Source organism: Zootoca vivipara, chromosome 10, assembly GCF_963506605.1.
Source record: "Zootoca vivipara chromosome 10, rZooViv1.1, whole genome shotgun sequence".
In the NCBI taxonomy this organism is placed as follows: Eukaryota; Metazoa; Chordata; class Lepidosauria; order Squamata; family Lacertidae; genus Zootoca; species Zootoca vivipara.
In genome coordinates this window covers 32318095-32333000 of record NC_083285.1, presented here as the reverse complement: position 1 = coordinate 32333000, position 14906 = coordinate 32318095, and the positions used below count along the sequence as shown (strand labels likewise).

Sequence of the window (14906 nt, the reverse complement as noted above, 5' to 3'; positions counted from 1 at the left end):
AACTGGTAGCATTATTATTGTTAATTTCCAGTTGACAAACCACACTAACTTGCAGCATCCATTCCTCCTGCTTGTAATAAGAAAAGATAAAGTAGATGTATCTTTTATGGTCTTACAATTATTCCTCACTTCTGGCTTGCAGTTGTGAACTAATTGCAGCATCCAGCTATGCCCCATGCACCTTCAAAAAAAAAATGTCCACATAACTATGTTTTGTGTCATTGGTCCTGGAAAATTACTATTGTGTTACACTGTAGCAGATGGAACAAGATGCCAAAGGTGCTATCATCCCCCCAAAAAATCCTTTTTTACTGGCTGCTATTGTCCATATATATATATATATATATATATATATATATATATATATACACACACACACACACACACACACACACACACACACACTGCTGGATCCCAGAGCAGAAACAGAAATATATGTCCCTTCACACTAGTACTGCAAACATAGTACCCACTTTGTGTTTATTGCTATTGAGCAGCCCAGCATAATATCAAGCAGACTCTGAAATTAATTGATGGCCTCTTACATTATTTAAACATTGACATTTTTCACTTGGAGTGAGTATTCAAGTGAAAGCAATTATAACTTGATTATTTATCACACCAATAAGTCATGGTACATTAAATTAGACCTGAGATGATTAAGGATGTCTTGATGATTTAGTATTTGATTAGAGCCACAGGACTACAATTTCAAATTTAATAAATATGCCAGTGGGTATCTTCAGTGCACTAAGCATTCTTGCTACAACTTGTTTGAGTGCAGTTCCGCTGTATAAGACTGTAGAAGTTCGCAGGTATCCAAAGAGTCTGATCCTGTGCTCTGCTGGGTATAGAGCAGGGATCATGCTTAGGGCGTCCAGTAATATCATTAGTGATGTGCCAGCTTCATGCCCAGATTATGTAGTAAACATTTCTTTAAAAAGAAAATTACTCCTCTTTGCGGTTGTGCCAAGACCAAAGGGGGAGGGAGGGAGTCCGCACATGGAGTTTGCCTTTTTCACAGCCTCTACAGACTGTCGACATCTTCATCTATATCTTCAGCAAAAGTACCAAAGTCTGAATTGACAACTTAGTTCAAAGTATCTTAATGGCAATGTTGCCTTTACTGAAAGTTTCACTGGTCAGTTCTGCAGCAGAAAAGAACACTCTAACCAAAACTTTTAAAAAATCCCCAAGAAAGTCAACAAGGCAACCTATTTTTTGATTGGTGTTAAATAATTAACCCACACTAAAAAGGCCTATCTTCTTAGCATTTCTGTGAGAAGAAAGAAATCAAGGAAAATTGTACTTTTTTTTGCTCTTGTTGGTGTCTTATTTCCGGAGTTAACAAGTTCAGCTTCTTGACAAAAAGACAGGCAAAACTGTGTGTGTGTGTGTGTGTGTGTGTGTCTGTTTGTATTGATGTCATGGACTGGCTGGGTACAGAGGAGTGGTGGGAGACAACAGCTGGGCAACCCCCAAGGGAAGAAGGCTTACAGCAGGCATCCCCAAACTGCGGCCCTCCAGATGTTTTGGCCTACAACTCCCATGATCCCTAGCTAACAGGACCAGTGGTCAGGGATGATGGGAATTGTAGTCCAAAACATCTGGAGGGCCGAAGTTTGGGGATGCCTGGCTTAGAGCCAGGGGATGGGTGGTGGGACAAGTGGTCAGAGGGAGCAGACTGGGTGGAGAAGGTGTCAGAAGCTGAAGAGGTAACAGGGTTTGGTGAGCAGGAAGAGGCTGCGGCAGAGAGCAGTGCAGAATCAGAGGTAGAAGAGGAGAATGAAGAAGATAGGGGACAAGAAGCAGAGATGAGTCAGGCTGGTGAAGAAGCCGGGGGGGGGAATCTCCCATTCATCCTGCAACCAGTTCCCCTCCCCTCTGGCCTCCCAGGACCCAGTATGAAGAGAGGCATGACAACGGAATATCAGATTGCTTGGGAAGGACACAGGGGAGGAGGAGACATAGGGAACTGTGGGAAGTTGGGGACCTTCAGCCCTCACAACTGTCTCATAGGGGCAAGATCTACCAGGACAAGTTGATGTGCTCATTAGGCATGGCATCCTGAGTCAACCTGGTTTCCTTGAAGAAAGAATTCATTCACTGACACCGTGTGATTTATTGCTGACCTGCTCCTGGCACATGCTCCTAACAGTGAAACGTAAAAGTGTTTGGTGTGTTTTTTAATTAAAGAGGGCTCCACACTTCATAAGGCAGATGTGTCTGCTTTGTGCATGCCAGTGCAACGCTCATGTTTTCTTACAAGAAATATATAAAGTGTGAATGATGAAATGCACCCATTTACATGATCATGGGAACCCAGGCCCACTCAACTGTTCCATGTATGGCAATCTGAGGAAGTGTTACGTATTCCCTGTGTATCAAAAATAGATGTTTGAGTGCTTGGAATATGGCAATATGCTTTCAACAGCCTCAAGGGGAGACATACGGATTGTTAAACCAATACTGTAGTATGAAAAGGCTGTTGCAGGTAGCATTGTACATGAGAAATACAAAAAAACAAACAAAACTGGCCAGGCAAACAAGCACTAAATTGTATTCAGAGCTTTTGATTTGTGGAGAAACACTTGATGATTCGTTTTGCTTCTGTTTGTTTTTTCTGCTTCAGGTGTATCAATATATGCATGAAACCATAAACGTTAATGGCTGCCCCGAATTCCGCGCAAGGGCAACAGCAAAGGTAGGGTGCTTGCAGCTTTAAAATATACACTCCTAAGATGCCCCAGTAATTGACTGTGCGCGTGTATGTTTCAGGTATTCGTGTGTAGACTGTAAGAAAATTTAGACATCAGTGGCAGCCCAGAGTCTAGAACCAGTGCTACTTTCCAGGTAACAACTTTAATGGCAAATTCAACCTTTGTGCTGCTGCTTCTGTAGCTTAAGAAAAGAGAATGCTTTCCAGAATAAAGAGGCTTGCAGTGTGGGGAGCGGGGAGCCAGCTTCGGGTCAAACCTACTATTTCATTGCATAGAACAATGCACTGGCCATTCGCGCTTCTTTAGCTAAGTTCTCCTGTAACATTTTTTTCCTTCATAGTACAGTATGGCACAGGCCTGCCTTTAGAACAGTAAAGGTTCTTGCTTTCAAAGATGCTGAGCACATATTTCCTCAACAGAAAGCAGCAGCAGCAGCTGTGTTTTTCATCATTTCTGAAAAACAGGGCCTAATGATGAAATTTCAGGAAGGATCCTTACAAATCTTTGTATGCACCCAGCATCAAGAGAAATAATGGCTTTGTTCAGTTGCAACACTAAACCACTGGTTTTAGCATTACAAGAAGCTTCGCTTTCCCCAGGCTTCCTATTTCTCCCATCTGATGCAACTCCAAGGAGATTGGAAGTTTCTTCTTCCATCTTTGATTTACCAAAGTTTGGCATGCCATCTAAAACGTGAAATGGGGTTCAGATAAGCAAGTTAAGTTAATAAACTATGGTTTGAAGTTAGCATGTTTCCACCAACCATAGTTAAGATTAACCACAGTTTGGGTGGCTTCAGATTACACAAAAAAACTGAGTTTAATCCAGAAGTGAAAGCTTCATAACCCCTCAGGAATTCTGTGTAGGAGGGAAGGGGCAGGTGAAAGCCCAGTGGGAGGCTAGAATCATTCTTGCAATGCTAAACTGTGGTTTAGCATTTTATCCAATCCATCCCATTGCTTTTGTAACTAAATCTGAAATGTACTTTTGTGTTCACATTGTGCAGGGAATGAATGTTTGCAATAAAATGCACATTTCCTCACGGAATAGATTCTGTCTTATACCACTGATAAAACTTGAATGAATTTTCACTGCATTAGTGAGGCAGGGGAAAGAAAACTAAGAAATCTGTAGAGCTTTGACAAAGCATATGGACTCAAGCCTAAGAACACCGCTCTTTGCAAATCAAAGCAATTAATGCTAGTGTTCTTTCCATACCTCCAGTGAAAGAATCCTGTTGATTTGAAATGGAGGAAAGCCAAAGTTTGATGGGGGGAAAACATTATTTTAAATATATTATTAAAACCATTAAAATAATGTGTTTTGGATTATTAGAGAGTAAAAGAAACCATTCTGAGCCATGCAGTACTTTTTAACTTTAATAAGCTAAAGGTAGGTCTAAATAAAATTCCTCCATTATGTTATCAGCTTCTGGAACATTGCACATATCCAAGACTGGTTTGAGCTTGAGCTTTGTAGCTACTTATCCAAGAAAGGTGTGTTCTATATTATTTCTGCTGTGGATAAAAAAGTATAGTTGAAGATGAAAAACCCTCCAGGTTTGCCATTCTCATTTCTTATTCATTTAGAACAGCAGGATTGTAGAGCAATGATTCAATATCACAATATTTCCTGGTTTTTTCTGGGCTGTCTGCATTGCATTATATTGTGCATTTATGTTTGACATTTAATGTGTGCATGGTTACAATTTTTGCATGATAACACATGTTGCATACGCAACTAAGGAATCATACTCATGTTACCTAGTTCCATCCATTAAACATCCCTAATAGAACGAACTCTCATAGGACCTTTAAGAACCATGGGCTGAAGTTAAGCACTTTCTAGAATCATTTATTTCAATAGAAGAGTTAAGTACATATGTGCCTGGGGCTACCATCCTACAGCCACTTGCCTGAGGCTAGGGCCCGATAGGACTTACTTCTTAATATGCAGATATAGGATTCTAGTGTACATCTCTCCTATGGAAATGAATTAAACCCTTAAAGTGTTTAACTTTAGCTAGATTCTATCCTGCATTTTAACATGCCAAAGAAACATACAAAACACTTTGAAAAACAGTTGCTGGTGGGAAAATGTCTGTTTCCATAATGCAAACTGGTTTATTTTGAGAATTAAGGTATACTAAACATTTTTTGTTTTTTTAAGCAATGCAATCCTGGTTTCCTGCTGCTTTCATTTCAGCAACTGTTATAATTTCAGGAGTCCTAAATTTTTATTTGACACAGTTATTTAAACTAAACTCCCCTAATTAAAGTATTTTTTTCTTCCACTCCTTGCTATTGTCAGAGTCCAGTGGCTCCACTTTGCATGTAAAGACTATGGTATACAGATTCCCCTTTGCTGCTGAGGGATGTTGCATGCCTGCCCCTGCTAGTATGAAGCTCAGTGTGTATATAAAGGCCCTGCAGAGCTTTTGGTTGTAAATCAAATCTGTTAAATCATTTTTAAATGTTTCTTTGACAATACAGTGGAAACCTATTTAAGAAAAAAAAACAGCTCTCCTTTTTGTAATCTGGCAAAGCTTACTTTTTATTATCATTATTCACAGCAATCAGAAAGAGTTTGCATTATAAATATTCAATTTAAATAACAATTCAAAGTGTTGGTACTGACCTTTAAAGCCCTAAATAGCCTCAGCCCAGTATACCTGAATGAGTGTCTCCATCCCCATCGTTCTGCCCAGGCACTGAGGTCCAGCACCAAGGGCCTTCTGGCAGTTGCCTCACTGTGAGAAGCTAAGTTACAGGGCACCAGACAGAGGGCCTTCTCGGTAGTGGTGCCCGCCCTGTGGAACGCCCTCCCAACAGATGTCAAGGAAATAAACAACTATCTGACTTTTAGAAGACATCTGAAGGCAGCCCTGTTTAGGGAAGTTTTTTATGACTGGTGTTTTATTGTACTTTTAATATTTTGTTAGAAGCCACCCAGAGTGGCTGGGGAAGCCCAGCCAGATGGGCATGGTATAAATTATAAATTATTATTATTATTATTATTATTATTATTATTATTCAGGTTTCGTAGGGAGGTCACTTTCTAGAGAACATAGAAAACTGCTTATAGATTTAGAAACTCTACTGCAATCATGGCATCCCTCTGCCCAGAAAACCTTCTCCAAGTAGTGCACAGAACTGATTTTCATATTTCCTTCATGTGCATGGGTTGTGTTTATGCAAACAGGGATCCCCAAATGTGCAGGAGCTCCATGTGAGCTTCTGAGCACATGTGAAACTCTGAACTTGGGATTCATGCACCCCAGTCCTAATAGCAACGATGTTGGCACATAACTGTGCCTGGAGGCCTTGGGCAATTCTGTACTAAATGCTCCACATCAATACTTTGTATTCAAAAGAATTATGGAATATTTGCTTAAAATTAAGGAATTGCAAATACTGTTTCATTCAAATTAATATTTTAAAGAAAATTAGCACCAGTGCTTTTCATTGTACTCGCTATATGCTGAAGAGATGTGTTTTCTTCTAGGCAACCGTTGCTGCCTTTGCAGCTAGTGAAGGCCATTCACACCCTCGAGTGGTAGAACTGCCAAAGACTGATGAAGGCCTTGGCTTTAATGTAATGGGAGGAAAAGAACAAAATTCTCCTATTTATATTTCTCGCATAATTCCCGGAGGAGTAGCTGAGAGGCATGGAGGACTCAAACGAGGAGACCAGTTACTTTCTGTTAATGGAGTGGTATGTGAACTTGTTGATTTTTTTTTTAATGAACTGTGCTTTTTGAAGGAACTTCAGCTCCCATGCTGCAATTAAGAGGTCATAGCTGGAAATGCTGTGGGCTGTGTCCAGACATCACCTTCTATGGATGGAAATGCTCCTTCCATCCATGGAAGACTTTTGCCATTTCCCTCTCCCCACACTGGCTCCCACTGGCTAGACTTTTGCCATTTCCCTCTCCCCACACTGGCTCCCACTGGCTAGAGTGAAATACAAACCATTATATGTAGCTCTTTATATGTAGGAATAGTTTATATGTAGGAATAGTTTGCAAGTCAACGATAATTTAAAAAAGCAAAACAAAAGCAAAACAACAGGCAGTCATAATGTGACATTTCAGATACAAAAATTGCAAAGTGGAGATTTTGTGTAGCCATATATTGATTTCACAAGGGTGTGTTGGGGTGCAGTAAATCTGTAGGTGCCACTTATCTGAGAACTCATCCCTGCAGTAGGTGCATCAATTTTAGTCAACTGCATCTTTAATATAATTCTTGCCTCAACTGCAAAAAACTTAATGACTTTAGGGCCTTATCAAGCTGCTGGAACTCTGTTTTCTTGCCTTTTCACTCTCCCTTGGACACTTTCCAGCAGCCCTGGGGGTAAGAAGTTCAGGTTTTGCCTTCCTAACCCAAGTCCTTAATAGAAAGGCATCTCTTGCAATATGTGGTTTTTCACTATTCTTTCCTTTCGTAATCAGAGCGTGGAAGGAGAGCACCACGAGAAAGCTGTGGAGCTCCTGAAGGCAGCTAAGGACAGTGTCAAGCTAGTGGTGCGCTACACTCCCAAAGTGTTGGATGAGATGGAGGCTCGCTTTGAGAAGCTAAGGACAGCACGGCGCAGACAACAGCAGCAGTTGCTAATTCAGCAGCAGCAGCAGCAGAATGCACAACAAAACCATATGTCGTAGGTGAGAGAATCCGATGGTCTTGCTTTTAGCCTACCATCAGAAAAGTCTTTTGGCGTGTTGTGATCCATAGCCTGCTTGTAGTTTCGCAAGCCCTGCTTTAACAATTTGGGTTTATGTGCTAATCCATAATTTGCTTTGACATGCCATACCCTATAATCCTTGCTCAGTGTTGATTGATATTAGAGCAGCAGGGGGTTATTTCATAACTTAGATTTTATGCAGAATTCTCAAATATAGTTGTTAGGCTCAAGTTCAAAATTAAGAAATATGAACTGAATCATATAGAAATAGCAGATCAGTCCTAACCCCTGGCCTGTGCTGCTGGAGGGAGTTACAAAATACCTGCAGTGTCTGGTCATTTACTTCTTTTGGCTGGCTTACTGACCCTCTAAAAAGCACAGCAGTTGAGCAGCTATCTCCAGCAATGCTCCCACCAATGACATCAAGTGTTGGACCCTGATGTGGGGTAGAGCAGGCCAGAGCTGGATCCATAGCTGCTCCATCACCTGCACAAGGAATAGGATTCCTCTGCAGGACACCTGGTCTCAATACAGTTGTTGTATCTGAAATATCAGGTAGTAATTTGGCTCCATTGCACTATTGCAGTTGTATGGAAAAACCCTTTGCAATTAAGATCAGTAGCAGGCAGCATGGTGGGCTGGCAACACTCACCTGACCTCTGGGTAGTCACATCGCTGCTGCTAACTGAGACATAGATGGAGAGGGGCAAGGTTGCAAATGCAGTGGCAGAGCCAATCCAGTTCTCCCACTGGTGCATTTGCACTGTGCCATCCTTGTACATCCTGACACCTTGTCCATCCCCTTTTACCTTCAGTAAGCAGAGACAGCATGACCAACTAGAGGTCATGTGAACAGAGCTGCCCCACCATTCGCTATAGATCCAAGCACAAAGCAAAAAAGAGCAGACTACGCTTAGCATTTGGCTGCTGGACCAATTGAATGGCCTTTATTTGCTAGGGCTACTAATGGCTGCTTCTTCTTTCTTCTTTGGCGATCACTCGTAGCCGAGTAAGATTGTCTTCCATAAACACGGTTTTAACAATGGGTCCGTAAGTGACTGTGGAGGCCAATTCTGGATCCACACATCCTTCCACAGTGGGGACATTGGTTTCCAGGCAGGCGTTGATCACAGTGTGGATTTGCCAAGTGTGCCTTCCTCTTAGCATGTTTCTCCCTTGCGTCCTGAGATCGAGTGTCTTCAAAGCCCATGACACCTTTGGTAAAGGCTGTTCTCCAACTGGAATGCTCGCAGGCCAGTGTTTCCCAGTTGTCAGTGTTTATACTACATTTTTTAAGATTTGCCTTGAGACAGTCTTTAAACCTCTTTTGTTGACCACCAGCATTACGCTTTCCATTTTTAAGTTCGGAATAGAGTAGTTGCTTTGGAAGATGATCACCAGGCATCCGCACAACATGACCAGTCCAATGAAGTTGACGTTGAAGAATCATTGCTTCAACACTGGTGATCTTTGTTTCTTCCAGTACACTGATATTAGTTCACCTGTCTTCCCAAGTGATGTGTAAAAAAATTTGGAGACACCAATGATGGAATCTTTCGAACAGCTGGAAATATCATGGCTGCATGATATTAACGCTGGCCAAACACCAATGTAGTGACTCCCTGGCAGCTATGCATATGGTAGATGAAAAAGAGCAATGAAGGAAATAGACAGATGGGACAGATGTTGGTTAATTCCTCACTGTTTTTGTTGTTGTTTAATTATAGATTGTCCTCGAAGAAGAAATTCTAAACCAAGAATCCAACAATTTAGCAGCAAAACTGTATTTTGAATTCCAACATACAGTAAAAGAGCAGCAGCAATGACAATACAACATCTGCATTCACCAGCAAACTGTGAAAGGCTGCCATAAGAATTGCTTGGCAGGCCAATAATGTAGTGAAATCCTTCAAGAAAGGGTTTTTTGGTGTACTGAAGTCCTAGGATGAAAGGTTTCTTTGACTCCTGTTCCATGTGGTAAGGCTTTTAAAAAAAGAAAAAGAACACTCTGTAAAATTGAGAGTTTTAATAGTAAATGAATGAATGAATGAATGAATGTGTGTATGGTCCAATCCTGCTCGCTTTACAATGATACTTCAGAGGGAATTTATCAAATGGATGCAAGATGGGGCCACTGCTGAGAGTGACCGTTGTCCAGTATTTCTGGCCCTGATCCAGCCCAAGCCATGCTTTTAAAAGGATCAGAACTAGTTGATTCAGAATGTAGATGGAAAAGTGCTCTAGACTGCACACTGAAAGCAATGTGCTGGCATTTGGGTGCTGACAATTGAATGCCATCCCCTTTGTGTCCATGGTTCCTAAGCCGGTAAGTGATATGTGAGGAAGACCACCTTTTTAATGTACAAATCTCCCTATCTGGATTGAGGCCTTTGGCCCCAAGACGTTACAAATTCAGGGAGAAATGGCATCAGTTATAAAATGTTACCACTTGCAAAAGCCCTTCTTGCATCTTGCAAAGCATCTTCACTTCACAATCTTGTACAGGTGCTTTGATCTGAAATCCAGTTTGTAATCTAGTTCTCTACTTTTTTTCCTTCCTGGGAGTTAGTACAATATTTATACTGCGGCTGCAGTGTTGAGTTGATTAATCAATGGATCTAAATCAAAATATTGCTACTTGATGAAAGAGATGCTCCTGATTAATTTTTGTTTTGTTTTTGATGGTTAATTATTACTTTTAATACAAGTGGTTATAAATCCATGGGGGGCACTTTTCTCCTCCTCCTCTCCCTCGTAGGAAGTAATGATTCTTCTGAGATCAAGCTTGCTCCACCCCATGCTTGCATCATCTATAAACAATGGAGGATTTTTTCTTCTTCAGTACTATAGTTTTGAACTCATTTGGAACTATGTAGCCTTAACAGTACAATGCTGTATGTGTCTACTAAGAGTAAGCCCCACTAAGTTCTGTGCAGCTTACTCCTAGGTAAGTGGATTCCACCACGTATCTTGGAACAAGCCCCATTGAATTGAGTGGGGTTTCTTTCTGAGTAGACATGTGTACTGTTGCACTTCATAGCCTATACAGAATAAATAATAATAATAATTTGGGCAGATTTTTATCAGTGGATTAATCAACTAAACTTTCTTTTAATCAAACAACAGCCCTAATTTATACAGAATTTTATTTGTAAAAGCATTTTTACTCTTGGTGTATTCATAAATTCTGTTCAGCAGGTTTAATTCTGTCTTCTGTAAGTTGTAAGACTAGAGGACCCTTGAACTGTATTTTTAAATATAGATATTGCTAGTATTAGAGCTATAATTATTCAGAAATCTATAATGTTTACAGTATATTTATAAGATATGATATAATAAATAAATCTATATCTATAGATATATATCCCCAACATATATAGATATTGTCAGAATGTACGTGTTCCAGAGGTAGGGTCTGTACTTATTATATATTACAAATGTTTTAAGATAATGTTAATGAGACAAAAAAAATCCATTTGGGTGAAAAATAGATAAAGCAGGGTATCAGTATTTTCTCTATTTTTCAGATATATTCTTTATTTTGTTTATGTTTTTGGATTTAATACACCCAAATACTTAGTCACGAAAGCTGGCGTAGCCAAGTGGCTGAGCAACTGAGCTAGAAATCTCATGTTTTGCCACAAATTCACTAGGTGGCCTTAGGCAACTCACTCTTTCTTTCAGCCTCAGTTGCCCCCCTACTATATGGGGGGTAACAATGCTGACTTATCTTACAGGGTTGTTGTAAGGATTTCAATTAGATAAGTTGGCGCACACAAAGCACAATGGACACTTGAAAGTGCTATACAAACATTGAGCATTATGATTATCCCATAGTGGGAAGGCAGGCTTCCACAAAGAGGCACAAACGATTGATTGCTAAAATAATACATATTAGGATTTCTTTGACCTGTTCAACATAGGTCTGATCTACACATGCAGTAAAAATGAGGTTGGTTATCCAGGTAAGAACAGTAAGGGGCTTTAACCCTTTGCCTCATCTGCAAGTCTCAGTTGGAATTGGAACCCAGGGCCTGCTATTTGCATTGGAAGAGAATATTCCTGTTTGGGGACATTCCTGGCTTTCAAACTGCTTGTGATGCACCATATTTTTGAATGGTTCCCTGCAATTCCCTTCATTTGGGTTCCAGCAGATTATATTATTAACATACTGGATTATTATTATTTTACTTGCAATGATTCCCCCCCCTCGCCCGCCCCCTGCTCTTTTTCTTCTTTGGAGAAGCATTCAAAAATAAGATCTTCTGAGTTATACAGTCCAATCTTCCAGCTCAGGATTTAACCACTCCATTCTACTACATGTGCAGCCCAGTCTATTGCTACCGTTGGTTAGGAAAGGATATTACATCCTCATGCCTTAGCTATGAAGTCAGCCCATCTTGAACTTTTTCAATGAACCCTAACCCCCACAGGTCTCATGCAAGGCTCTTTCCCAACCTGGATCAAAAATAGTCTTTAACCAGAAACATCAGGAATTTATGGGACCTTACGCATGCGAAGCAAGTACTCAACCACTGATTTCATATGCTGGCATCGTAACAAACCTATCTCAGACCCAAGAATATAAAAAGATGTGCCGACACCTGCTGTCATCAGGATAATTTATAATGTGTGCAATTCATGTGAATTAGTTGCAAGTAATCAAATTAAAATGTCAGTTAAAATTTACATGCAGTTTCAGAACCATTTGAATAATAGTCATGTTGAAAGGTTGCTAAGGATGTCGTTTTCCTTGGGAATAATTTCTAGGAGTTGATCCTAGAATTTTCATGGCTATGAAAAACATCCTTAAAGAAGAACAGCCGTAGGAATTAGCCAGAGCTTAGATGGGTTTCGATGAACACACATAAAACTTTCCTCTTCTCTTTGTAAGAAGTCGGATGGTGCTGTGTGCAAAGTTTTTTGAAAATAATTTGTGAAAAGTACTTCTAAGGCCAAATTAAAGTTACAGCCATAGCTTTTTGACACAGAACACATGAGATTTAGGATCATGGCTTTTGAAAATATGAGATAAAATATAATTGTGTGGAATTGTGTTTTTAGTATTGTTTCAGTGATGTCTGGAACCAGGACAGTGCAACTACATTAGCCCTGTGCCATCCAACTTTAAACGTGGAATTTTATATTTGGGTTTTAGTTTGTTGTGTTTACCAAATGTGATGTGTGTTATGAAATATCTAGCTTTTTAAAAATGATATTGCTTAAGGGTTTGTGTCAGAATTGAGTGTACAGAAGCTGTTTTCACCTTCCACACATTCTGTATTATGTTAATACAAACCTCAGTTATAGCCAGCCCTGTAAAATGTTATTATATATTTAGCATATGTTGTTGTCAAACTCCACCAGAAAAATAAAGATTTTGATAAAATGGCAGCGCATAAGAATATATTGTATAAGTAGATTGTCACTCATATTTCAATAGTGAATATCAACACAATTTGGACCTTATGGTTTAATAAATTATTTACACATAATGTTTGTTTCCTGTTCCAGTTTGTTTCCTGTTCCAGTTTGATGGATTTCTGTATTTTAATATTTTGTTGGAAGCCGCCCAGAGTGGCTGGGGGAACCCGGCCAGATGGGCGGGGTATAAATAATATATTATTATTATTATTATTATTATTATTATTATTATTATTATTATTAATGTGACATGCAGAGATATCTAGACTGTGGCTGCAGAGCTACGTGCTGCATAGAAGAGTTTTTAAACAGTGAATGTAGAAACAGAATCCACTGGTCTGCCTCTTTACAAGGAGAGTTTTATGAATCTGCAGTTCATGTTGGTGCAATGTGAACAATGTATTAGATTGCACAGTGCTTGGTCTCATGCACTGAGGAGCACATCTCCCACATCTGGGTGTTCTGAGAGAAGAGTGCCAGGCTCACTGGGTTACCATAGCAGCACCAGTGAGGTCAAGGGCATGCCTTGCTGAGTCATTCATCCTTCGCAGGAATGTAGAGATGGGTATACTAGTCCTTTTTGCTGCCATGGTCTGACTGAGAGAATTGGGTAGGTTTTACACAGCGGCATTAGCTAGCATGGTGATAGTGTTAGCCGATCTCTCTGTACATATGTATCTCTACTTCAAAGACCAGAAGAATTGTATGTAGTTGATGGTAGTGCTTAGCTTTGTCTTGTATCTGGGGACAATAAACACTTTGTTACTTTGAACTATGTGGGAGAGGAGTTTTTTCTGTCAACTGGGGACTCTAGAAGAGGAAGTTCTGCTGGGAGCAGGAAATGTCTGGTGTCTCTGCTGGGGTTTCCACATTCTCTGCTGATAAATTACACAGGCTGAGGTGTGGTGAACGACCAGCTGACTTCCACAAGTCACCAATAGTTCACCCATTTTTTCTAACCACATGCTGGGACTAGGAGGAACAGGGCATCACAGATCTGCAAGAACCCAAGTATTGGTTCCTTTGGCATCATGGACCCCACTGAGAAGAAAGGAAAGAAGCAGGAGGATGAAAATTGCAGAGAGTAGAGCTTTAAAGGATGTGTGTTTTGCAGCTTTTTGATATGGAGCGTTTAAGATTATGTATATGTACTTGCTATGCATCCTCATTCTACTTTTGAGCCGAAATCCCTGCTGCTGGAGTGGCATTTTGTCCCCCAAATAGTTGTTGATGTTTTTAGTTAACATTTTCTCCCTTTCGATGTCCAAATTCCCATGATGACAGAAAGGCATGTTTAGTGACCTTCTCTTTTGTTGACTTTTTCAAAAGAAATCTTAAATGACTGAAGGCACAAGCTGCCAAGCATATTGCTGTGAATCCCTAGTTTGCATAACTATATAACACAAACATTTGCATGTCCTTACAATATTTATGTTCTTCCTTTAACAGAGAGAGAGAGAGAGAGAGAGAGAGAGAGAGAGAGAGAGAGAGAGAGAGAGAGAGAGAGAATAATGACACTTTCCCAAAAAACTCACCAGTATTCCAAAATGGGGTCGCCAGCTGAAATTGACAGGAAAGGAGCTAGAGCAGAAGGGTTGAAATTGGGGTGTCTAAAAACTACCACAAAATGCAGTGTTGCATCTGCTGTTGGAATCCACAATATAGATTGGTATGCGCATGAAGTATGATTTCAATTTAGTTCTTCACTGTAAATTTTCAAACCTGTTTTGTTTTGATGCTTCCTGATGGGTTTTATTAAGTAGGTAATCTTAACTATATTTTATCCCTCTACAGACCCACTTATGTGGGTTGAGGCAAAGAGAATATGTGGTTGCAAGCCTTTTTCAAAGTGCAGGGCTTCTGCAGACTCTCCCACAAGAGAAAGCCATCTCAGCAGAGTTTAAATCCCATCTTAAGCAGTTTAAATGAAAGCATAAGAATTAGCCATTAGGCTGATCTCCTTGTTTTGTTACCCCTTTTATCAAAGGAACAGGCTACAGACTGAGAAGTAAGTTGAAAACATGTAGTTTACTCACAGTCAAGCATTCCTCCTGAGCAGCAACAGCAGTAAAAACTATT

General features: G+C 40.1%; 1 protein-coding gene across 2 annotated transcripts in view; it reads left to right on the top strand.

Annotated features, from left to right (window-relative positions):
- Window positions 1-14036, top strand: part of LIN7A (lin-7 homolog A, crumbs cell polarity complex component) — a 37340-nt gene extending 23304 nt beyond the window's left edge. The window contains exons 3-6 of one of the 2 annotated variants that reach the window (XM_035127838.2): window positions 2633-2704; window positions 6225-6434; window positions 7174-7383; window positions 9131-14036. In XM_035127838.2, coding sequence (XP_034983729.2) covers window positions 2633-2704; window positions 6225-6434; window positions 7174-7383 — 492 coding nt within the window. In that variant the 3' untranslated portion in view covers window positions 9131-14036. Of the gene's footprint in view, window positions 1-366; window positions 2705-6224; window positions 6435-7173; window positions 7384-9130 lie in introns of those variants that run through there. The other variant, XM_035127837.2, reaches the window with a different exon arrangement.
- The last annotated feature ends 870 nt before the right edge of the window (window positions 14037-14906 follow it).